General features: G+C 41.9%; 1 protein-coding gene across 1 annotated transcript in view; it reads left to right on the top strand.

The window, feature by feature from the left end:
• ZSWIM8 (zinc finger SWIM-type containing 8) overlaps positions 1-24,838 on the top strand; it is a 61,839-nt gene that overhangs the window by 28,568 nt on the left and 8,433 nt on the right. Inside the window, exons 5-23 of the mRNA XM_015866634.2 lie at positions 1,447-1,554; positions 3,876-3,957; positions 4,991-5,111; positions 5,451-5,652; positions 6,520-6,695; positions 10,245-11,253; positions 13,266-13,397; positions 14,328-14,507; positions 15,866-16,049; positions 16,603-16,701; positions 17,573-17,697; positions 18,751-18,982; positions 19,721-19,873; positions 20,011-20,233; positions 20,424-20,713; positions 21,152-21,375; positions 21,670-22,152; positions 22,750-22,918; positions 24,620-24,793. Coding sequence (XP_015722120.1) covers positions 1,447-1,554; positions 3,876-3,957; positions 4,991-5,111; positions 5,451-5,652; positions 6,520-6,695; positions 10,245-11,253; positions 13,266-13,397; positions 14,328-14,507; positions 15,866-16,049; positions 16,603-16,701; positions 17,573-17,697; positions 18,751-18,982; positions 19,721-19,873; positions 20,011-20,233; positions 20,424-20,713; positions 21,152-21,375; positions 21,670-22,152; positions 22,750-22,918; positions 24,620-24,793 — 4,366 coding nt within the window. The remainder of the gene's footprint in view (positions 1-1,446; positions 1,555-3,875; positions 3,958-4,990; positions 5,112-5,450; positions 5,653-6,519; positions 6,696-10,244; positions 11,254-13,265; positions 13,398-14,327; positions 14,508-15,865; positions 16,050-16,602; positions 16,702-17,572; positions 17,698-18,750; positions 18,983-19,720; positions 19,874-20,010; positions 20,234-20,423; positions 20,714-21,151; positions 21,376-21,669; positions 22,153-22,749; positions 22,919-24,619; positions 24,794-24,838) is intronic.

The raw sequence follows: 24,838 nt of genomic DNA, 5'->3' as shown, positions 1-24,838 counted from the left end.
TTTTTCTCAGTTCTACAAGGATTGGAAGATCACTGATAGTTTGTCTTTTATTAAAATTCTCAGTAAATGTTGGATTTGAAAGCTCTTTCTTTAGGCTGTAGGATCACTGAGGGCAGAAGGAAAGTAATTTTGATCACTGCTGGCCTTTTATTTCATCCATTAATTTTAACTCATACTGAGACAGATAAATGTCATTTTGACCTGTAGATTTCAAATATTTAGAATGTTTATAATTTTACTTGATTGCTGCCATTCTGTATGGCCTTGTAGAGAGGAAAAAGTAGAAAAAGTAGGTGCTTCTTGTTCCAAAGATTTCGGGTGAAAACAGGTACAATCAACATGTTGGGGGGTCAGACTTACATAGAGGTTTATTTCTTCCATCTTTATGAAGCAATGAGAAATTTATTTTAAGAGAGAATGAAATGTGGATGAATAAAATAAACCGAAAGTTTTCTGCTGTTGCAGAATATTTTATAGCTAATGTGGTTGTGATCAACTCCAGTTTCTTAAATGAGTGCTAATAACTTAATGAAGCTTGATAACATTTCACAGTGAGCTATCTTAGTGATAGGCTTAAATTCATCCTTAGGTGTAATCATTGGAATATCAATTCACTTTCTGTATTAGAGCAGGAAAGTTGCCAAAAAAAAAAAAGGAGTTCTGCTTCCAGATGGCTTCATTTTAAAAAAAGTGGGTATTAAAACTGAAAATTTTCAGTAACAGTATTTACTCTCCAGTTTTGAACCCTGTATAAGATAAAAATGACCACTTCCCCCCTACTCCTTTCTTCCACCTGAAAGGTAACAGCAAAAGCATTCTCGTGTTTGTGTATATTAGCTGCTGAGTAGCAAGTTATAAGCCAAGGGATATTGTTCTGTGTAGATAAATTGCTATCAGAAGCGTCCTTATTATCAAAGTGCATTTTTCTGCTTCCAGGTTAAATTTTAGTTGGGTACCATTCGGGTACTTCTTACTCCAAGTAGTGAACAAAGTTAAGAAACTGATACTTATGATTTGCTGCTTGAAGATACGGGAAGGGGCTTGTTTTACGAGGAAAAAAAAAATCTGTAATCAGATAAATGAGGCAGTTGTGAGTGTGAAATGTCCCCCACAGAGCTGGTTGCTTTGCCAGTCGCCTGAAGAATTATGTCCCATTTTAGAGTTTTGTTTGCAAAATCCCTGCCAGTATTTGTGCAATTGCTAGAAACTACAGATCTTCAGCGCAGCTGCTGAGGCAGTTTTTGACAGGCAGCTTTTAAAAACAGTTTTGATAAAATGTAGACAGCTTATTTGCATCTTATCTGCAGTGCTCTATGTAATGACAGGAAAAGACCGAGCATGATATGCATCAGCATAGCCACTGTTCATGACACTTTGTCCACTCAGTGGGCAATTCATTATGCCTGATCTGTTGATGGCAATTTATGTATCCTCTTCTTTATCCAGGCATCTGCGGTATGCTTACGAGCACCTGTTTCTGAGTCCTTGTCTCGACTACAAAGAGACCAATTGCAAAAATTCGCTCAGTACCTAATCAGTGAACTTCCGCAACAGGTAAATGGGGACAATCAATAGGGATGGACTGACTTTTTGTTAAATTCACTTGCTGTTATCTTGGATGAATTTACGCAATGTTTTGTTACAAGGTGACTGGTTTTGCTATGTGATTGTAAGTTGCAGGGGAGGCTTTTAGTTCTTGCTCTTTTCAAGCTTCTTTTTCCATTATTTGTCGATTGTCTACTGCTGAGTGAAAGATTAGAAGTGTCTTAAAAGAAGAAAGAGAAGTGTATTAGCTTGAGAAAGTAAAGTTCAAACACAGTAAAATAACTACAGGGTGGTGAAAAAGTTTGGTGATAATAAATCAAGTTATGTCTCTTTTTGTGCTTTTTGGTTGATTAAATGGATAAGACTATCTAGGGGGGGGATGTGTTTTGTATGCTCCAGGTATCTATTTTCTAATGCACCCAAGTGGTGACCTTTTAACTTCCCCCAGTGCAATCTCTTGGTGATCTGCAAGAATCATTTGGGTTATGGAAAGTAATAGACATTACGTATTGTTAGCTAAAGGCAAAATCTGCTCTATTATTCTTTAAATAACAGAGTAGTTCAAGGTCAGGTCATTTCTGTAATCTGTCTAAAATGCTTACACATATTGCGCAAATGTACCTAGGTGACTGTGAAATGTTTGTGTTAAAATTAAAAGTATAAGGGCTTGGCAACCTTTTTGCTTGTTCAACCAAAGGAGGTTGAGAGACGCTGCCCTGCACACGTTTGTCTCATTTCAATATTGTGTGCATAATGTTTAAGACTTGCATTACTGTCAGCATGTACTGACATTACGATAGTGTGCTTGGGACACTAAGATATTCTGATGATAAAACACCCTCTAAATTCCCTGCAGAAATACTAATCTTCTTAGGAAACAAAGAAATCACATGAAGTAAAAATGACGAATTAAAAAAAAACCCAACAACTAAACTAAACCACCTTTTTTGATGCTGAGGGTTGAGCATTGATATTGTATGCTTCTTGCTGTGTTAATTGAAAGACCACTTCTCTCCTTAAGGGCTCAAAGCTTTATGTGACTAGCCTGATGTTTAATAAAGGAGAGCTTTAAAAAATTGATAGTGGTATCACTAGTTTCCTGGGTAGCATGTGAGTTGCTTGATATAATGCTTTTGTGTATTCTGTCTGCTTCTTTTTGCAGGGTTTATTTTTCCTTTCATGTGTACCAGCTGTGTATCCAGGCATCTGGACAATTTAATTATTACTATCTTGCCAGATAGTCTGATACACTGCTGCCCAACAGAAAAGTTTAGGTTTTCTTGGCAGATGCATATTAATCTTTGTTGTGTAATTCCCTTGAAAAAGGGAAGACATGCCCTGAGTTCTTCCAGCAGTCTCATAGCTGGTCTCTGAGATTTCTGAGTTGAGATACTTAATATACTGAACTGAATCTTGACTATATGCTGTAAAATTAGTTTAGGCCATTCACATGCTTTTATTTTGTAGAAATGTGAAATGTTTGCAGCTGTTGTATGGTGAGGAAATATCAGATTTTCTGCTGCAAGTCATTTAAATCCTAAACTTTCTAAACTGTTCTAAGTGTGTATGCCAAGGACTAAGTGGATCTAAGTTCTCGGTCCAGATTTAGATTGAAAGTAAGGGGAGAACAGCTTCCTGCTATGCATTTCTTTCTTTCAAAAAGGCCACCTTAGGGGTATGTCTACTCAGGACTCGCATGGTCAGGTGTGAGCCTTCTCTGCTTATGCACTGAACTGACTAGAAGCTATGGCAGCATTCATTTAGTGCTGACATTGCATTAGTTTACTGCTGACTTTAAGTTAAAATATATATGGTCTCTCTGTGCGTGGTAAATTAGCTAAGGTCTTACTGAAAAGTTATGTATAGATGTAACTTACAGTTTGCATCCATGTTCCCATCATTTTGGTTTTGAGAGAAATGATGTAGGAACAAGAAATGTGAAACATTTAAAAGTGCAGGAAAATGGTGACCTTGACTGTGTTCACTTCCATACCTCCATAACTCACAGCATTTGCTGCAGCATTGCTCTGTCTCCTCCTCAAGAAATGAGAAAGCAACTGATAACCTATGACTCTTTTGTGTGCTTCTTAGGGTGTGAACATAGGAAGTAAGCTTTGGATGTTATGCTTGCTTTGAGAAAGAAGAGGGAAGTGTAACAACTACTTTGCTGTTGTATAACCCTTAGCACCCTCTACTGTCCTTTCTGAAAACATGTATTCGATACTTCAAATATTGTGAGTCCTTTAGTTAGGAAAATCTAGGCAGATCTCTGGCTGTTTATATTAGGGTAAGAAACACAGCTTAACAGAGATTTTGCTTTATGTTTGCAGATTCTTCCAACTGCTCAGCGTCTGCTGGATGAGCTGTTATCTTCTCAGTCAACTGCAATCAACACAGTGTGTGGAGCTCCAGGTAACCTTGTTATATGTTATTTTGGTAATCTGTGTTAAAGACAGAAAATAGGTACATTCCTATTGCCTTGAGTTTCTGTACTGATAGGTTACCAAGTGTCTGGGATTGGAAGTGAAGGTCTAGGAAAAGGGATAAGGTACAAGCAAGCATGAAGTGCAACTGCAGGAAATTGTTGCTGAAATGGACTCCTCGGAGTGAAGTCAGAGAAAGGCAGTATTAGACAATGCACTTTTCTAACAGAAGATTTTTCTGTTGAACTCCATTTGTTCCTGGAAGTGTTGGTTGGAATGAATCTCTCCTTTCATGTAGCAGGTTGATTATTGGTAACGCTCTAATGAATTAGCTGTGGCTTGGGCTAGCTTAGCCTGTCTTGGTTATCAGAGAAGTTATAGTGTATTCCTGTTTTAATGCTGTGTTATCCTTCTGGTCCAGCATTTTCCTAATATCCAATATTGAATACTCGGTTTTTTATTATTATCTTTCAATGTCAATAGGTATTTGTCTGTGACTCCAAGTAGCTGTAGGCTGTTAATGATCATCCCTTACCCCTTTGTCTTAGTCAAAACAAGCCCAGCTTCCTCAATCTCTCCTTGTAGGTCAGTGTTCCGTGCCTCTGCATCCCTCTGTTATAATCCTATCTGGCTTGAGTTCAGCTTTGTGCCTACTGTAATCACTAAACCATTTCAACTAGTCAGATATTTGACTTTCAGTCTGTACTGGTGCATAGGGTTTTCTATCCCAAGTACAAAAGTCTATATCTTTTCTCAAAGAAGTTCGTGGGTTTCTTTTGGCACAATCTGTATGTTTCTCCCAGTCCACATGGCTGTAGTGCTGCTGTTTCAGCATGCCAGTTACGTCTCCCATTAAGTGTTACCATTTATTCAGATAATTATAATATTTTGAGATCTGAATAGTGAGTTCTGCAGTGGGTGAAATAAACTGAGTCATGCTGCTTCATACTCCCTATAATCCTTGTGGTTGGGCACACAGAGGAAAATCTCTTCAAAATCTGTGTATGTGTTCTTGTGTCAAGATCCCACTGCTGGACCCTCTGCATCAGATCAAAGCACCTGGTACCTCGATGAATCTACCCTGAGTGACAACATAAAGAAAACCCTTCATAAATTCTGTGGGCCCTCTCCTGTTGTTTTCAGGTAAATTATCTTTTCTTGAAGAGAAAAAGAAACGTTCATGTAATCTGTAAATTTGTTCGGCGTTTGATGTATACCGTTCCATGATGCTGTGGTATAAAGGATGCTTAGTTTTGAGGAAATAGTATTTTTGTGTAGCTGTGGTGGAGCACACTGTATCTGCACAATATTTTACTTGTGTGGTGTTCTCAGTCTCATTATACGTCTCCTCTTTTAAGTTATGCATGGCTGTGCCATTTAAAGTGCAAATGCATTTCTGGATGTAGGATATACTTAGGATTTTGTGTGGCTGTGCTTGCCTTCATTTTTCTTTTCATCCCTGCACTTTTGTTTTATTCTCAGTGATGTAAATTCCATGTATCTCTCTTCCACGGAGCCACCGGCTGCTGCTGAGTGGGCCTGTCTTCTGCGTCCCCTGCGAGGGAGAGAGCCTGAGGGAATCTGGAACCTACTTTCTATTGTGCGGGAGATGTTTAAGAGACGGGATAGCAATGCTGCTCCTTTGCTGGAGATTCTGACTGACCAGTGTCTGAACTATGAGCAGGTACCTGAGCATCTTTGCTGTGGAGGGAGAAATTCTAGGGAACCAGGCTGAGTCAGTGACTAATCCTTATGTATCTATAAATTTCTTTCTGAATAATTTTCTTTTTCTTTTTTTTTTTAAATCAGTCTGTATGCATTATGGGCATTTGCTTCTTCCCTCTAAATTTGTTATACTTTGCCCCTGTGGTAATTCAGTGTTCTCTTAGCAACGCTTTATCCCCAAAATACTTCAACTTTTTAAAATAGGAATACATGGAGTCTGCAGTACTTTGTTCAGCACACTTGATTTGATTTCTGGCTAGTCAAGCTGATTTATAGTAATTATTTTTTTTTTCTAATCTAAGTATTTCACATATGAACTGTCATTTTGACAAAACATAGATAAATGGTTGGGTTGTAAAATCTTGTGTTCTTTGGTTTTGATGTGTTTGAGTCATGATTTTTTTCATTTTTTTAATTAATATAAGGAAAAAGGTGTCCCTTTACAGTTCAGGATACTTTGTAACATAAAATGCAGTGCAGGTTTCCTTATTGTGTATCACATACCTCAGCTTCTAGCAGGCAAAGGAAATACTTCATTTGTCACATTTGTTCACTTATTTTCCTCCAGATGTGAATGCCTTTAGCAAGAGAACCTCTTGTGAGTGCTTTGTTCTGCAGATATGTGCAATCTAAACAAAAGTAAATATATAAAAACTGAGAGGTTCTTACGAAGCCGTACTGCTTTAATGCTCGTAGTTATTTTGAGTCATATGAAAACATGGTACAAGCTACAGCTTCTTTTTTTTTTTTTTTCTCTTGTGGGTATGAAGTTAGGTGAAAGCGGGGATGTTAGCCACAACACTCCACTGAACGTTTTCTTCTGCAGATAACCGGCTGGTGGTACAGTGTGCGGACATCTGCGTCACACAGCAGTGCTAGCGGGCACACGGGACGCAGCAATGGCCAGTCAGAAGTAGCTGCTCATGCCTGTGCAAGTATGTGTGATGAGATGGTGGTTCTTTGGAGACTGGCTGTCCTTGACCCAACTATTAGTCCACAGAGGTGAGCAACAGAATCAGCTGGTATATAGGAAGTAGGGCTCCTTAAGCAGTGGTCTCCAATCTCTAATTTAGTTTTGTGATATGTGCACATCTACAGAGCATTTTCCTGTAGATGTGTTGTTTTATCATTACCTCATTAACCGTTCAACCATTACACGTCCTTCTGCACTGTATGCTACGTACAGTTCAAGAGCAAATTGCTTTTAACTGCTATGGCTGCTCGCTTCTAGCAGTGGCGCATAATGTGAATAATATGTTGCTTTCTGGGCATTTAGCTTTACACAGGAGTGTATGTCTGCATTTCAGTGTCTCAGTGGAGAACACGTCTTTGAATGGTAATACAGGCTACCGATCAATTTTAATGCTTTTTAAATTTAACAACTCAGCAGTTTAATTTGTTTAGCCCAGTAATTCACGATTTTCTGTTTCAAGAGGAACCATTTCTTTACTTTCTGTGCTCTTAGACAACTTATTCTCTACAATGCGTTGGCAAACAGTGTCACCAATGTACCTTTTTTTTTAATCAGTGTTTTCAATTGTCTGAGGAAGAATTGTGAATCTTAGGCAGGTTTCTAAATCACATCATGCCTTGGTAAATCACTGTCATCTTTAGGCAGTACACTTTGATTAGCAGTTTGAGTTATTGATTGCTCAAGTTGAGATATGGTGATCAGTGTAAATAATTTTTTTTTTTTTTTTTAAGAATACACAGTCTACAAAGTGTAAAGTGCAAAATATACTGAGTTAGTCTAATGTGATCTGTGTGGTCAGAAAATGTTTTTCAGGGCAAATGAAAGGAGGATGGGATTTTAAATTCAGTTACATGTGAACAGCGTTTGCTTTTGTGAATTGTTGTATAACGTGAGTAAAATTCCTTATCTTTGGAAGGGTACACCAGGGATGCTAAAATGGGTGCAGTTTCTGTCTTGTACAGTCTGCAGTATGAAATATCTGAGTACAGGAGATGAAGACAAGTCAAAAACGGTAGGAAACTGGGAATGAGGCTTAAAATAAACACAAACATCAATCGACTTGCATAGGGGGGAAAAAACAACATAAAAGGTTTTAGCCTTTATTAAAGTGTTTAGGAGCACTACCTGTATTCATGTTCAAGTTATCTGGTGCAGTTCAAAATTGCTCAGATCTACTTGAATTCATGCATAATTGAAATACTTCTGCTTAATTTCCTGTTCTCTTGGCATTTGAATAGTCACCAAAAAGATCCCTCTTTTTTCCATCATTTCTATCCTTTCCAGTGAATTGTAAGAGACTTGCTACTGCATTTTTAATTAATTGTAGCTGCTCATCCTTATGTTACCTCTTCTGAGGAATTCCCTCTCCACCTTCTTACTTCTGAAAATCCTTTCCTCAAGCTGTACCAGTCTGTTCCCTCGTAGTTAATTTCTTCAGACAAATGGAAGCAGCCTATGCTGTTGAGCTGACTTTTTTTCCTACTAATCTTTGCACCTATTTGATGATGCTGTTTTCTGTTTCTTTTGATAGGTAATTTGAGAGGGTTAAAGTGTTGGGCTTGTTCCTTAGATCTCTAAAATATGTGGCAAGAACAGGATAGCAGTTTATTGAGACACTTGGCACGCAGACTTTTCTAGAAACGAGTTGAATTAAATCACCTAACATCACTACTCATTCAGACTAACTTGCCTGCCCATTTTGGCCATATATGTGAGATTTGAAGCTGCAAAATGCAGAAACATTTTGTCATTCCTCTGCTAATACAGGACAGGGGGCTACCTGCTTGTATGGATTAAGGCAGAGGATATAGCTGCTACTGACCAGTTTTCTGATCTCCCAAGAAAAGTATTGGTCACAATTTGGTAAGAAAGAATCATCATAGAATGGTTTGGGTTGAAAGGGACTTTTAAGATCATCTGATTCCAACCCCCTTCTGTAGGCAGGGACACCTTTCTCTAGACTAGGTTGCTCAAAGCCCCATCCAGCCTGGCCTTGAATGCTTCCAGGGAAGGGGCATCCACAACCTGGCTGGGCAACCCGTTCCAGTGTCTCACCACTCCCACAGTAAAGAATTTCTTCCTAATATCTAATCTAAATCTACCCTCTTCCAGTTCATAACCATTTCCCCATTTCCTGTTGTGCTACATTCCCTTCTAAAAAATCCCTCCCCAGCTTTCCTGTAGGCCCCCTTCAGGTGCCCCTTTCTGAGAATAAGGGCTTACTGGAAAACTCTCAAAGTAGGCTATTTCCAAATAGAGATGTTTCCCTTTTGGCTGCCAGCCCTTAAATGAGGTTAGGGAAGGGTGGACCTAGAGTCTATCCCCCTCCGGTTGTGCAGGTGTATTGCTTGCATTTGTGTTCCCAGGGCTGGCTATGCACCTTCATCAGGTGCTCAATCACTGGTTCAGGCCGTGACCTGACAGTTCCCATACACTGCTGTGCAATTTAGGTGGATTTAAGCCTACCAGCTTATTTAAGCGTCAATTATATTTTTGTCTAGGTGTTCTGCAAGCAATCACAGGATTTACAAATAGTTACATCTCCTGAGGATAACCTGCTACAGCCCAAATTAAATTTTAGTTAGGTATATCAGGGTAGAAAGATTGATGCCTGAGAGGTAGATTGGGAGGTCCTGTGTGGCTTAGGGCTTCCCTGGGCAGGCTGTACTTAACTGGAGTTGTTAGCAGTGCCATTTCACAGCTCCTACAAACTGTTCTATTATAGAATATCCCTAGTTAGAAAGGACCTATGAGGATCAAATCAGCTCTAGTGTTCACATAGCACCACCCAAAGTCCAAACCCTATGTCTGAGAGCTCTGTCCAAGTGCTCCTTGACCTCTGGCACTCAGGGCCATGGCCACTGCCCTGGGCAGCCTGTTCCATGCCCACTTTGCATGCAGAACCATTCCCTGATCCCCAGCTGCCCTTCCCCTGGCACAGCTCCATGCCGTTCCCTCGGGCCCTGTTGCTGTCACACAGAGCAGAGCTCAGTGCTGCCCCTCTGCTCCCTGTGAAAAGCTGCAGCCACCGTGAGTGCTCCCCCCAGCTCCTCTGCTCTGGGCTGAGCAAACCCAGGGACTTCAGCTGCTCCTCACACACCTTGCCCTCCAGACCCTTCACCATCTTCATAGCCCTCCTTTGGATGCTCTCTGATAACTTTATGTCCTCATGTTGTGGCACCCAGACCCGCATGTGGTGCTGGAGGTGAGGCCACACAGAGCAGTTTTATGCATGATTCCAAGAGCATTTCCCTATGGCACTTTCTGGTCAGACTGCTGAGGCTCATATTGCCAACTCCTTATTGAGGCAAAATAGAAGTGTTTCAATTTAAACCTCCCAGTTTGTATCATGCTTTCCTGATGGTACTGTTCACCTCTTGTTTCTGTGTTGTGGGCCCATTTAGGATTTGGATGCTTTTAGTCCCATTTCCTTTTTCTAGTCTGTTTTCTTACTACTGTTGTCTACACTTAATTCAACAAAAGAGCTTTCTAAACAGGAAGAGTTGTTTATGAGGAAGTTTGTTGCTGGTGTTTCTTATGTTTGCTCTCTAACCTATTGTTTTTTATTCTTTTCTTAGGCGCAGGGACCTTTGTTCCCAGCTCAGGCAATGGCAGCTGAAGGTCATAGATAATGTTAAGAGAGGTCAGCACAAGAAATCACTGGAGAAACTATTCCAGGGTTTCAAGCCAGCAGTGGAAGCCTGTTACTTCAACTGGGAGGAAGCTTATCCTATCCCTGGGATCACCTACAGCAGCACTGACAAGAAAAACTCATTCTGTTGGGTAAAAGCCATCCAACAGAGGAGCTGCCGGTTGCAGTGTGCAGAAACTGCTTGTGAGGCTGGTAGAGCCCATGGACAAGAGCCTGGGGGACCATGTCTGCAGCCTGGGGACAGGCTGCGTCCCTCACCCCAGGAGCCAGCGGTTCGTCCTAAGGAACTTACTGGAAAGCGCAAAGTTGTCTCTGAAACACCCCAGAGAGTTCTGAGACGACTTTCAGCAGAAGGTGATAAAGCTGTGTATAAAACTGCAGTGAGCAAAGCTAAGTTGCCAGTGAGCAAAGGTTTGACCAGTAAGCATAGTGGGAAACGCCGCATGAGTAGTGAAGACAGCTCCCTGGAGCCAGACTTAGCAGAGATGAGCCTGGATGACAGCAGCTTGGCTCTGGGTGCGGAAGCCAGCAATACATTCAGTTTTACAGAAAGCCCACTGAGCAGGAGCTACAGGGATGCCTTTGAGGAGGATGGTGGGGTGTACTTCTCTGAGGGACCCGAACCCAGTGTCAGGAGCAGTTCCACAGCCAAGAAATCAACCAAGGATCCTGTGGGAGAGATGGGTAGTGGTGATGACGACCTGACTTCTGCAGATGAAAACAGTGGTGGTGTGAGCCTGAAACCAGAAGAAGTAGGAGAGAATGGTGCGGCAGGTGGAGGTGATGATGGGGAAGAGGAAGATGATTACCAGGTATACTATCTGAATCCACAAGAGGTAGCCAAGGAAGATGATGACAAAGCTGAAGGGGGAAATGAAGAAGAGCAGGATATATTTGCTGGAATAAAGCCTCTGGAGCAGGAGAACCGGATGGAGGTGAGCAGAATCTAGTTCAAAACACTGTTTTTCAGTTTTCTTAATGTATTATGAACCTCGTGTACTTTCCCAGGTATCACAGTTAACCTAGCATGTTGATATATCAAGTTATTATTAAGCCATCATCACCCATTATATCATAAGGTATCTGCAGTCTTAATGTGGCAGTATCATGCTTGCTTTCCCACAAACTTAATTCCCTTCTACTGTGCTCTCTTCAAGCATGTCTTAATTGTAGCTGGTCCCGTATTGCAAATGGGGGCAAAAATATGTGGTTTTTTTTTTGTTTTTTTTTTTTTTCCTAGCCATTTAGAAAAGGCAAAATAATGAGCAGGATACTGCAGAGTCAGTACCAGGTCCTGTGCCATTTAACATCTTAATGATCTAGATGATGTGATAGAGTGCACCCTTAGCAAATTCACAGATGACATGAAAGTGGGGCGAGTGATGGATACACAAGAGTGTTATGCTTCCATCCAGAGGTACCTTGTCAGACTGGAGATGTGGACTGACAAGAATCTCTTCGCACAAGAAGTGCAAAGTTCTGCACCTGGGAAGGAATAACTCCAGGCACCAGTATGTGTCGGGGGCTACCTAGCTGGAAAGCAGCTTTGCAGAAAATGACCTGAGAGTCCTAGTGGATCAAGTTGAACATGGGTTAGTGATGTGCCCTTGTTGCTAAGAAAGCCAACAGTATTCTTGATGTCATTAGGCATTGTCAGCAGGTCAAGAGAGGTGATCCTTCCCCTCTGCTCAGTACTGGTAAAGCCGCATTTAGAGTACTGTATCCAGTTCTGGGTCCCCCCATACATGAGAGAAGAAGAATCTAGTAGAGAGCCACCAAGATGATTAAGGGCACCAAGATGATTATCATTCCTATGAGGAGATGCTGAGAGAGCTAGGACTGCTCAGCCTGGAGAAGAAGTTGGGGGGATCTTATCAGTGTCCTGAAATACCTGAAGGGAGGATGCAAAGAAGACAGAGCCAGGCTCTTTTCAGTGGTACCCAGCACCAGGAAAAAAGCAATGGGCACACAAGAGATTCCATGTGAACACCAGGAAGCACTTCTTCAGTGACCAGAGCACTAGCACAGGCTGCCTAGGGAGGCTGTGGAGTCTCCCTCCTTGGAGATCTTCAAAAATTGCCCAGATGTGGACATCCAGCCTGCTCTGGATGTTTCTGCTTGAGCAGAGCTGTTGGACCAGCTGACCTCTGTATGGTGACAATAATGGTAGGGTGGTAGCTGTAAATACCCAAAAGGTTATTTACAGGAAAAACTCACCCATATGGAAGCTTTCGGTCTGCTGGGAACTACTGAGGCAGTCTCCACCAAGGAGCGATCTCCAAGAGCTGCTGCCTTAGTGGTGGTCAGCCCTTAAATGAGTCGAGCTCCACCCCTTCCAGGAGCACAGCTAAGTTACTCTCACCTGTGCTTCCACAGCTGACCCTACACTTGCCTCAGCTGATTAATCAAAGGTTCAGGCTGTGATTACCAATTTCCTATACAACCTCCAAAGGTCCTTTACAATCTCAACCATTATGTGATTCTGTGAAAACTGAACTGAAATCCAAAATAAGATAAAGGAATGTCCACCAGGAGAAAAATCCATCCAACTGCATAAGCAGAAGTTCTTTGGAAGGCCATAGACAATCTGAATAGACTTTGTCACATTGCTGTAAGAACTTCAATATGCATTCAGGACTTATGCCTATATAAACAAGCAGTGACAAAGGAGATACATGGAAACACTTATAGTCAGTCAGTTTCCTTTGAGTTATTCTCTGATCTCTTATAGCACTTGGAGGGAGGAAGGGAACCATTCATGCAATATAAACATTTTAGAGTTGCACTTAAAGGAATGATGAAGGCTGAGGCAGAGTTCACTGAGTGTGCCTGCTGCTGAGATTAATTGCGAATCATGTTTTACCGAGACCTTGAGAAGTGGTTTGAGCAGGCTATCTCTGGACTGCGGGTGTGTGGTTTGAATATGATTACCTGTTCTTTCTTACAGATCCTGTTTGCCTGTGCAGAAGCCCTGTATGCACATGGGTACAGTAATGAAGCATGTCGCTTAACTGTAGAACTTGCCAGGGACCTATTAGCCAACCCTCCAGATCTCAAAGTGGAGCAGCCACCAACTAAGGTAGAGAATACTTACCTAGTTTTGGGTATAGAGTGTAAAGTATAAGAAAGATGTGGGATGGGCATAACAGCGTTCCTAGGCATTTCTTATATATTGTGATTCAGGGCCCTTTGTTGATGTTGTCACTGAGTTGAACTTCTCTGTGTGTCATTAATGTACCTGATCACTGTGCACTTGTGAGGCAGTATAAAGGAGAAAGAATGTAAAAGGCAGTTCAGTATGAGTTTGAATTTTTAAGAAACTTTAGTTATGTTACAAGTTCCTCAGCCTGGTTTGTTAAGAGCTGCAGCTTTTTTAGGAATCGGTTTTGAAACTGGTTGCGCATCTGTTAAACAAAATTAAGCATCCTGTTTCACATCAATTTCAAGCAATGTTTTATTTAAGAGATACCTGATACTATGTGCTATGAGATTATACAGCAACAAAGTCTTCATTTTTTGTGTAGATTTGTGCAGGTGACCTGCATGTTTCATGTGTTTCTTTCTCAACTTTTTCTTAGTCTCTGTTTCATAATGTACACTGGAAACATTAGGAGCTTTGTTGTTTTAGAATGAAGGATTGGATAGGAAAGAAAAAAAGCATAAACTTCTGGAAAATTATTTGTAGTGACATTAAGCAATGTTTACTGTATGGAAGGATTCTCCAGGAAAGAATCAGGCATGCAGCATCTGTCTGCTCAGCCTCAGTCCAACAGTAGACATGCATGTCATCAACAGGCCAACTCTTCATCATGTTGTGCTGAGAATGAGATAGGGGTAGGAGTGGTGATGGTTAGTAACCACTGGGATTTGTTATTGCTCAGCGAAGGAAATAATTTTCAAGTATGTTTTGTTCTTCTGTTTCTTAATTATTGCAAAGAGTAGAAGGGCAGGCATAGCATCAAGTAGGATGTTTAGGAAACCATCTTGTTACAAATTCTTTGTCAAGCAGGGCAAAAAGAACAAGGTATCAACCAGCAAGCAAACATGGATGGCAACCAACACCTTGTCCAAAGCTGCTTTCCTGCTGACTGTGTTGAGTGAGCGACTGGAGTACCACAACCTGGCCTTCCGAATAGGAATGTTTGCCCTGGAGCTGCAGAGACCACCTGCCTCTACCAAGGCACTGGAGGTATAAAACATTTTAAAGGCAGTATCCATGTGCTGCTTGAATGCTTATGCTTGTGGTTCCCATTTAAATTCTCAAAGCTAGATCATGCTTTTATATATTCTCTGAGAGTTGTTTATATTGAGACAGAATGGGTTGTCCACAAATCCCAAGTGTGCGTTGATTCACCAGAAACTTGATTAGAAATACCATTTCATTAGGGGTTATCTTCACTGAAAGGACGACCAGATACCAGTGCCAAAAGGCCTATGATTTCACATAAAGCTAGAGTCTTGAAGGTGTTTAAATGTGAACAGCAAGTTTTAGGAGTATTTTATTTTAAATGGAGCAGTTTACTTCTTGGTATCTTAAGTACGTTTCCAGTTTGCTTGGCCAATTCGGGGAAAAAAACCAACCATTTGTAAACTGAATTGTCTATACTTGCATTGATGAAATGGTGTGAAATGTATTTCTTAGGCTGTACTGCTGCAGTTGTTTCGTGTTTGAAAATCGTTGCTCTTGCTGATATTTCATTTGTTGGCACATGAGCACATGTGCAGTGTGGATATATAGTTTTGGACACTGCCTAATTACTACTAGGATTCCTGTTTAGAAATAAGTGCTCCGTTAATACCTTGTCTGTGTGATTTGTAGTTACACTGCTTTAAATGCAGTGTTGAGCAGTCCCTGGAGATGTGTATTATTGCTAGTAATCCACCAAATACACTTGTTACACTGATTATCTGTTCTTCTTACAGTCTGATTACAAGATTAAGTGTGAGGTTGGCAGTCACTAGCTACCTATGCTGTTTCAGAGAAAACACTTTCAAATGTTCATAGCGGAACTAATGCAGAAATACATAGAGTATTAAAATGTAGTAGGTCCTCATCCTGGAAAACAGTGCTTGCTGCCACCCCATGCTGCTATTCTCTAGTGAATCCCTCTTGTATCTAATTGTGTGTATTTCATAGCTTAGCATCCTTTTTTTTTCCCCTACAAGTCATCGCTTTTATAGTGCCTTATCTAGTCAAACACTTCTGATGTTCCTTTGATAGTGATAATCTGAGTGAAAAAGGAGGCTGTGTATAAATGTGAGTCAAGACCTGTATTAAACTTCAAAATCTGATCTGGTTGTTGGCAAGCCTGCTTGTGGTGGAGGGACTGAAACTAGGTTTGAGGATTTTAAGGTTCCCTCCAATCTAAGCCAATCTATGATGATTCTGTGATGCATTCATTGTGGAACGAATGGTAAAGATAGCTTGGGTGCTAAAAACTGCTGTAACATAACGAACCAATAAAAACTATTGCCATTCTTCGGCATATGTATAGGGAGAAATGGTGCTGATGACAGCTTCTTCTGTTCCCTTGTGGATGCTACCAGGTGAAGCTGGCATATCAGGAGTCTGAGATTGCAGCCCTCTTGAAGAAGATTCCCTTGGTCACTAATGAGATGAATACTATTCGAGGAAGAGCTGAAGAACTGCGAGAAGGAACGTTATGTGATTATCGTCCTGTCCTGCCTCTCATGTTGGCTAGTTTTATATTTGATGTCCTATGCGCTCCAGGTACTGTCTGCATTGGCTTCAGTGTGCAAAGGGAATCTTCTGCAATTCCAGGTCTTGAGGGAGTTTTCAAACAGAAAATGTCCACTGGATAATAATGACTTAATCTTGATTCTTCCCACACTGTTTCTAGTTCTTGCTTCTGTGTTGCTCTGGAGATAGAAATTCTCTCTCTTTTTTATATTTTGAAACAACTGGAAACTTACCAGATTCCAGCACTGATAAGTGTGCTTTTTTTAAAAAATGGTTAGAATGATTGACTTTCCTGCTATTATGATGGCTATATTCAGAGGAAGATAATGTAAGTGCAAGACTTAAGAGAAAAAATCAGGCATCCTGAGATTAGATGACTTGATGATGTTCCTGCCTGGTTAGGAGCCTTCTGAGTTTAGAGGGAGAAAAAGGGAAGAAAAACAAGGTGTTGTCTTGAAACTGATACAAAGATTAGGAACAGGAATGCGGGAAGCTCTGCAAATTCAGAAAGCTCTCAGAAACAGCTGTTACCTTGAGATCCTAGTTCTGAAAGCTGAGCACTTATTCTCTCGTCTTCTTTCAGTGGTTTCTCCTACAGGCTGTAGACCCCCAAGTCGCAATTGGAATAATGAAATGCCTGGAGATGAAGAGCTTGGTTTTGAAGCAGCTGTTGCTGCTCTTGGTAAGAATTTTTTTTACGAGAAAAGTTTTTTCTCATCTGTGTTCTGCATCTTCTCTCATTTTGGGTGGTAAAAGGTGATAGCTTGTTCCTGTTTGGTACAGAAACTGCGTGCCAGGTTTAAGTGCCTTGGGAAAGCTGAAAAAAAAAAGAAAAAAAGGGTAATATGGGACAGGAAATGAATGTTAAAGTAGTAATGGTATCTTAGTTTTCTTTTTGTACTTTTGTGATGGAAAATGTCTTGCTTTAATGAAGATGAGCGGTTTCAGAGGAAAAAAAGGCAGTTGTTTCAGAATGGTGATGGTGAAAGACTTGCAGAAGTACTCTTGTGTTATCATGTAATTCAAGATCTTAGAATACTGGATTCCTGCCTCTCATTTTTAACAGCTTCAGCAATAAAGCAATAGTTATATGTATTCTGTTGGCAGAAATGTATACCTGTTTTAAAGCTACATGCAAAATTAGGAATAGAATGGGTTAAACAAGACCAGTCCTCTGTTGCCTCATCTCTGACAGGACAGAGAACTCAAAGATGAGTTCTGTATGGAGCAGAAATGATGGCTTTGTAGCATCTGCAGAAACTGGAAAAACTTGTTTCAAGGTGAAGTTGTGGACGTGTCTGGCCTTTTCTCTATATGGCATGTTCTGATCATATTGTTCTGACAGTTGTACTGTGCTTGGTATTCTGGGGACATACAGTAGCTACTGTTTATTCATGACCTATTTTTGAAGTTGACAGAAAAATAGGAAAAATTCTTCTTTTGTCTGTTCATGAGGTGAATAAAATAGTCTGAAATGTTTATATGTTGCTAAGGGTGTGGTGTAGTCCCATGGGCTTGCTTGCCTTTTCATCCCTCTCTTTTCTGGCCTGCAGGCATGAAGACAACTGTCAGTGAAGCAGAACATCCTCTGTTGTGTGAAGGCACTCGAAGGGAGAAGGGAGATCTGGCACTAGCCCTGATGATTACTTACAAGGATGATCAATCCAAGCTGAAGAAGGTGAGCCTCCCTTTAAAAGGGAACATGAAGATGTAGAGTAAACTGTGGTTGCGCTTTGATGGATTGCGATTTTCCCAGTGAGCATAAGTCTGTATGTTGTGTGCTGATGATTTGCAAGCATGTTGTTAGTTTTTATATTCTCTCAACTGAGGCGAACTCTGACTGCACGTTATGCATTGCCCTGGAAGAGGCACTCTTATCAAAGGTTTCTTAAGTTCCATCTGAGAGCTTTCTTATTGTAGTTAATGCTTTTACTTGGCAGCTAAAACAAGGCTTCTATCCCAGGGGTTTTCAGTATGTTCTGTATCTGTTGCATGGGGATTAGTTCTGTTTTGATGCAGCATTTTTTTGTTTTTTTTTATTAATTTCTCTCTTACATACAAGTTCAGTCCACCTGTGCCCTAATGGCCTATGCAAGAGAAAGTACAACTCTGCTCCCACTTCATGACCCAGAGGAAAAAAAAGTTGAAGCTTCAAGGAAGTTTTTATTTATCCTTTTTATTCAGAAACACTTCTCCCAGTAGGAATACTATTAGTGTATTTCTTCACCTAAAGCTGAAGCTTTTTTGTTATACTTTTCTCAGCTGTTCGGATGAACAGGCAGGTTATGATATCAGTCATCTAAAAATAAGTGCTCTGTCAGACCTGTGATGTTTGTTCCATGTGTAGAACAAAGAGTAGAATTGGACAAACACAAAAAATGCAGTCAAGCTTTGTTCCCCAGTTCTGTAATAAATAAGGTGAAGAGGGTGTTATTGTAGGTTGATAGAAGGCAATTTCTCTGGTGTCTGGAAGTCTGAAAAGGCTTTGTCAGTTTCTCAGTAATTGTGTGACGGGTGTTTTGGATGTTGAGCATGGAAATTTAATGACTTAAGAATACATAGTGACAGGCACTAAGTATAGAGTCCTCTGTTCTGTCCTTGATGTGGCAGAACCGCTTCTGTAATGTCAGTTTAGGTGTCTTTTGAGTGAAGGCAGTGGCTTTTTTGAAGTGAAAATGGGGATATTACTGAGTACATATATATATATATTTTTTTGTTGTTGTTGTTAAAGATTTTAGACAAACTTCTGGACAGAGAGAGTCAGACTCACAAGCCACAGACACTGAGTTCCTTCTACTCTTCCAGCAAGCCTACAGTAGCAAATCAAAAGTCTCCTTCCAAACATGCTGCCCAGTCCACTGCAGCTATCCAGCAGCTTCCAGGGACTTCAGTTGCTCAGCAAGCTGGTGTAAGCCCAGCAGTTCAGAGCAGTCCTGAAACCTTCGTGGAGAAGAGTTCACAGGGTAAGAGGTGATTTATAAAGGTTATGCCAAAACCCTTTGGTCATCCATGTAAAACCTGGACTGCAAATTCACATCTGTATTGAATAGTAGTCAGAATGATTTGTGTTACCACCTGGCTGTTTGGTGGTTACTGGAATGTCATTTCCCCCATTGTTTGTCTGAGTCCATTTCTGTACGCATTGTTGCTTGGAAATTCAAGCTAATTTTCAGGCTTTCATTTTTTGAGACAGCTGTGTTAGCCAGTTACCTTAAAACCACTATAATTCCATCTTTTAGGTTTACATCAGAGGTGTGGTGTTCAGAAAGTTACAGACTGAGTCAGATGTATTCATGCAAGATAAATGATTGAAATTGATGGTCATTAGAGATAAGCAGTATGGTTTTCTTCTACCTGCGCTTGCACTTTGGTTATAAGCGTTACATGCAGGAAAGTGGATACTTTCTTAACTCTTCCCATAGAGATGAGGTGTAGCTGAGGATAAATACAATAAAGTTGTGCTGGAGCATTTTTACTGTAAATCTTTGTGGAAACATAGTTGCAGCAAATGTTACAAATCTTGTGTTGTTAAGCTTCAGTATTTTTATCCTACTATCTGATTAAATGCTTAATGCAGAAAAAATTGTGATAATCCTGATCATAAATACCCCCAAATGTCTAAAGTTCTTGCATCCTTTAATGATTTTAAAGATGCAGCAGCAAATTGTAATGTTTAGTTTGTCACTGTCCTGTTTATGCAGAGAGCTCTCAGAGGTCCCCCTGTGAGCCAGCTGGGGAATCCACTGTCTTGAAACAGGAGGGAAAGGTGCCCAGTCGTCTGGCCCTTGGAAACAGAGGTGGCTACAATGGGAGATGCTGGGGTTCACCCGTCAGGCAGAAGAAGAAACACACAGGTAGTAACTAACACCTAATGCTTTGCTGGGCACCATTCTTCCCTTCCAGTTTGCAAAGTTAAATTCTCACTGGTGTGACTGTCAGTGACGCATGAGGTGTACCTGCTGACATTACTGTATGTGTTCTGGTGTTGTAGGCATGGCTAGTATTGACAGCAGTGCTCCTGAAACTACCTCTGACAGTTCTCCAACGCTCAGTCGGCGTCCCCTACGTGGGGGATGGGCAACTACGTCCTGGGGCAGAGGACAAGACAGTGACAGCATCAGCAGTTCTTCAAGTGATTCACTGGGATCTTCCTCTTCCAGTGGCAGTAGGAGAGCCAGTGGGGGAGCCCGTGCAAAAACTGTAGAAGTTGGCAGGTAATGAATAGTACATAATGCATAGAGGCACCGTTCCCTGATGTCAGGGAACTAGCATGTGTGCATTAGAAAATACTTTCCTGGGAGAGTTTCTTTGTTTTCTGTGAACACTAAAGATGTAAACTTTGCCCCTGAGCTAGAGAACTTGGAGTACCATCGCTCTCTGAAAATTTCCTCTTGTTTTCTCTAGGTATAAAGGGAGGCGGCTGGAGAGCCATGCTCCTCATGTCCCGAACCAGCCTTCAGAGGCAGCAGCCCACTTCTACTTTGAACTGGCCAAGACAGTCCTTATCAAAGCAGGTGGAAACAGCAGTACTTCCATCTTCACCCACCCTTCCTCCAGTGGTGGGCACCAGGGACCACACCGCAACCTTCACCTCTGCGCCTTTGAGATTGGGCTGTATGCACTAGGGCTGCACAACTTTGTGTCTCCCAACTGGCTCTCTCGAACTTACTCCTCCCATGTCTCCTGGATCACAGGTTACAGCAGAACGTAATTGGGAGGCTGGCTTTTGGGCAGGAAGGGGCAGGGGGTGAGCTTATTCCCAAACCTGATGATGCTGTGGCAGTCATGTAAGGCACAGATGGCAGCAGCACAGGATAAGCACCAGTGACTTGCACAGTGTTTTGTTTCAATTCTCAGGAGCCATAGATCCTTTCAAGTTCCTCTCACTGCCTCAAATATATCTTTAGCTTCACGTTGATAATGATACCTTCACTCACTGCTTGCTTATCAAGAGCTCTTCCCTGTCCTGTGTTTTGGAAGGAAGAGCCTTACACTTGATTTGCAGCCTTAGGAGAGAAACAATGCTCTGTTACAGTAACTGAAGTGATGAGTGCACCTCCCATTGAGGGAGAGCTGACAGGAACTCCTGTGGGCATGGTCAGTAGTGTGAGAGTCTTCTCTTTTACTCTTAGGGCAGGCCATGGAGATTGGTAGTGCAGCCCTGAACATCTTAGTGGAGTGTTGGGATGGACATCTGACCCCCCCTGAGGTGGCATCATTGGCAGACAGGGCCTCGAGGGCCAGAGACTCCAACATGGTGCGGGCAGCTGCTGAACTGGCACTCAGCTGTCTGCCCCACGCCCATGCCCTGAACCCAAATGAGATCCAGAGGGCTCTGGTGCAGTGCAAGGAACAGGTGAGTGTCAAATGGGGGCTAATTAGCTGACACAAGCTGGTTTCCAGCATCAGGGATGTACTGTTAGTTGTGGGATTGGCACCTCTCTGTTACCAAACAGCTTTTAGTCTCAGTTGTGTAGGTTTGTCTTTTGTGAATAGCTCTGACTATTCTGCTGCAGTTGTGATCTAGCTGCTTCCAATAGCTTCAGTCATTTTAGAGTGCCTTATACTTTTCTCTTGTTGCAGTTTGCCTTCTTGTCTTCTTGTGCCTTCATTCTTCACTTCTGTTTGTTTTTTTTCCCTCTGCCTTCAGGACAATCTGATGCTGGAAAAGGCCTGTATGGCAGTGGAAGAGGCAGCCAAGGGAGGCGGCGTGTACCCCGAAGTTCTCTTTGAAGTAGCTCACCAGTGGTACTGGCTTTATGAACAGATTGTTGGTGGGACTCCAGCCCAGAGAGAAGGTGCTACTGGCTGCAGCGCCAGTGGTGCACGGGCTGCATCAGAAGCAGCACGTGGGTTGACAGACAACCGGGTGACCACTGAGCCAACCACCGTGACAGTGGCAGCTGCAGTAACCGCAGCAGCAACGGTCATGCCAGTGATCTCTATGGGGTCGACCATGTACCAGCAGCATACCATGGCAGGACCAGCAATGGCGCATACACACACCCAGGGCCTCCACCCTTACACCACCCTTCAGACTCACATTCCCTGTAATCCCCAGTATATTGGACACACTATCCAGCACATGCCACGTCCAGCTGTCTTCCCAGTGCCTGGCTCAGCGTACCCACAGGTGAGCTTTACGTCTAGCTTCCTCATTTACAGAAATCTTGTGTAACTGCTTTCAGAGGGAGTGTATCTAGCTGAGGAGAGTGTGGGGCTCTCCCCCACTGTTTGGCTGTGGTTTGAGATCTAGGTTGTGTATTCATTTACTGGTTTGTGGTGCCTACTTTGGCTCTCCAGTGCAGCTTTTCAACTGCTAAAGAGCCTTTGGCAGGTGCATGTAAAGTCTTGAAAGAATATAAAAGACATCAGTAGGTTTTAATTTTTATTACTCAGTAGTTTTTCAGAACACACACTTGACAGAAGCCTTGTCATCTTGAAATTAAACAGAGACTACAAAAGGAAAATTTAAGGTTATTTTAGCCTCTGCCTATTCGTGGACGTTCTTGGAATGTTTTTGTGCAAAGTAATCAGATTTAAATGGAAGAGAATCAAGCAGTTGTAATAGTCATGTGGTGCAAGGTAGTTACTGAGCTGCTTCTTGCTATGCTTCCTCTTTGTAATTGGACTTCCCCTGCTTTGAGGCTAGTGTGGGGACATCATATTTTGGGCTTGAAAATGGTGAGATACAGTAGGCATGACTGTTGTTTGTCATCTTCTATTGTAGAGTGTCCATCCAGCATTCATAGGAGCGCAGTACCCCTATTCAGTAACAACACCATCATTGGCAGCTACAGCGGTGTCATTCCCTGGTGTGCCAGTCCCATCCATGACGCAGATAGCAGTGCATCCCTACCACAGTGAAACTGGACTGTCACTGTCTTCCAATGTAGCGAGTAAGTATTTCAGCTCTGTGCTGTGCACAGCATACTACACATAGCTACTGCGTCTCCTAGCTGTACTCCTTCAAGTCCTGCTCCTTTACCTACATCGTCTTGGTCAAGAGTTCTTGCTCTAAACCAAATCTACTACAGCCTAAAGATGTACCTGCTCAGTGATACTGGATTTGTAATGGGGCCTGATTCAGCTAGGGGGACTTTAATTGATGTCTGGATAAGTCTCAGACTTCAATTCCATGGACCTCCTGACCTTCTGACTCACCTCTACCTTACTTGACGTTTTAACCCTCATGGTATACCCTTAACCAGTGTCCATTCCTTAGGACAAGATGAACGCAGATGGTCTTGAGTAGACTCATCATTCTTCTGGGAGAGCATGCAAGCAGACAGTAGCACTGATAGATATTTTTCCCTCCCTAAGAAATTGGGGGCATCCAGTATCTGAAATCTGGAACTTCTGTGGGGTGGGCAGGTGTTTTGGCAGAATCACATCAATAGCAGCCTGAATGGATTGCTTATATGTTATGTTGAGGCTAGAACAGTGGTGAAGACCCTTCAAGCAGCATGCAGCACTGGAAAGCTGATGTTGACCGAGTTGTTAACGGAACTGTTAACTCATGCTAGAGCATTTAAAACAAGAAAAGGAAAAAACAACCCCACCCTTTCCAGTTGCCATTGTTTAAGGCTTTCAGAAACTTCTACTTTCAATTCTTAAAATAGCGTCTTGCTGTCCCTGAAGAACGTAGCCACATGGTAACAACTGAGCTCTGGCAACAATTCAGTTCATTCTTGTGGGTTGTTCTCCTTGGCCAAATGTCAAATGTAGCATGGATTATGCCCCGCTTTGTGGATCATTTGGCACCGTGTGTCTGTTTGGCTGAGGAAGTCGGGCAGATCTGTCCTGGGAGGCATATTGTTCTCAGGTATTCAACTATTCACTAGTTAACGTTTATTTAAAAAAAAGTAAAAATTCCTCTCCATGCATTTCTTGAGAGGCTAAGATTAACTTGAGCCCCCTATCAGAATACAGCTTACTGACATAATGTTAACTGCTGTCTATACAAGCTAATGTGGTATAATATAGTGGATTTTTCTGTGATTTCCCTTAAATTTGCCTGTATTAGTTCAGTGTCTGAAGGGGACGGAATCTTCTCAAGTTTCCTTGCTGTTTTTTCTGTAGATACCTGCTGCCGAGGTGTACAGCAGCAGTTCTTCATGAGGGTCTACTGGCAGCTAGCCTCTAGTAACCCTCTTCCCACATAGTATCAGGATGGTGTCGTAACTGACTTAGAGCTGGAGGAGCCTTGCAATGTTGGACTTCCTTTGAGAAACTTAATACCGTTCCCTTGCAGTGATTTTTCTCAGCAGTTTCTCACCAGATGTTGGTGGGCGTATCTACATGAATAAGAAATCAGAACCAGACATCATTTTGTAACTGCAAAGACCTTTGATGTATTTACATGTAAAACACGTCATGTGCAAATCCATGATATACCTCAGAAGAGATGGGCAAGCATATGATCACCTTGCTTAGGCCCTGCTTGCAAACAAAATAGATATTTTTAGCTCATTGTATTTTATTTGTAAGTCTGTGTTTTTTTGTTTCTGTGTTGTTTTATTTAGGGCAAGACAGCAGTAAGGAAACTTCTCTTAGGCTTTGGTTGCTGAATCCTAATGCTGCTGTTTTGCTTTCTTCAGTAGGAAGTGTCCATGCAGGATCAACGTTCCCAGCAATTCAGGGGGCTTCCTTGACATCTCTGTCCTCACAGCCCAACTCCCTCGTTACAGGGGGGTTTCCTGCCGAGGATGAGCAGCACAGTCAGCCTGTGAGCCCCCAGGGTCTGCACTACCTCCACTCCGCATACCAAGTTGGTAAGGATGGCCAAGTGGTTTCCTGTGGTCCCCTTGAGAAGGACT

The sequence above is a fragment of the Coturnix japonica genome, chromosome 6 (genome assembly GCF_001577835.2).
Source record: "Coturnix japonica isolate 7356 chromosome 6, Coturnix japonica 2.1, whole genome shotgun sequence".
Lineage (NCBI taxonomy): Eukaryota > Metazoa > Chordata > Aves > Galliformes > Phasianidae > Coturnix > Coturnix japonica.
This window is presented reverse-complemented; position numbering and strand designations above follow the sequence as displayed.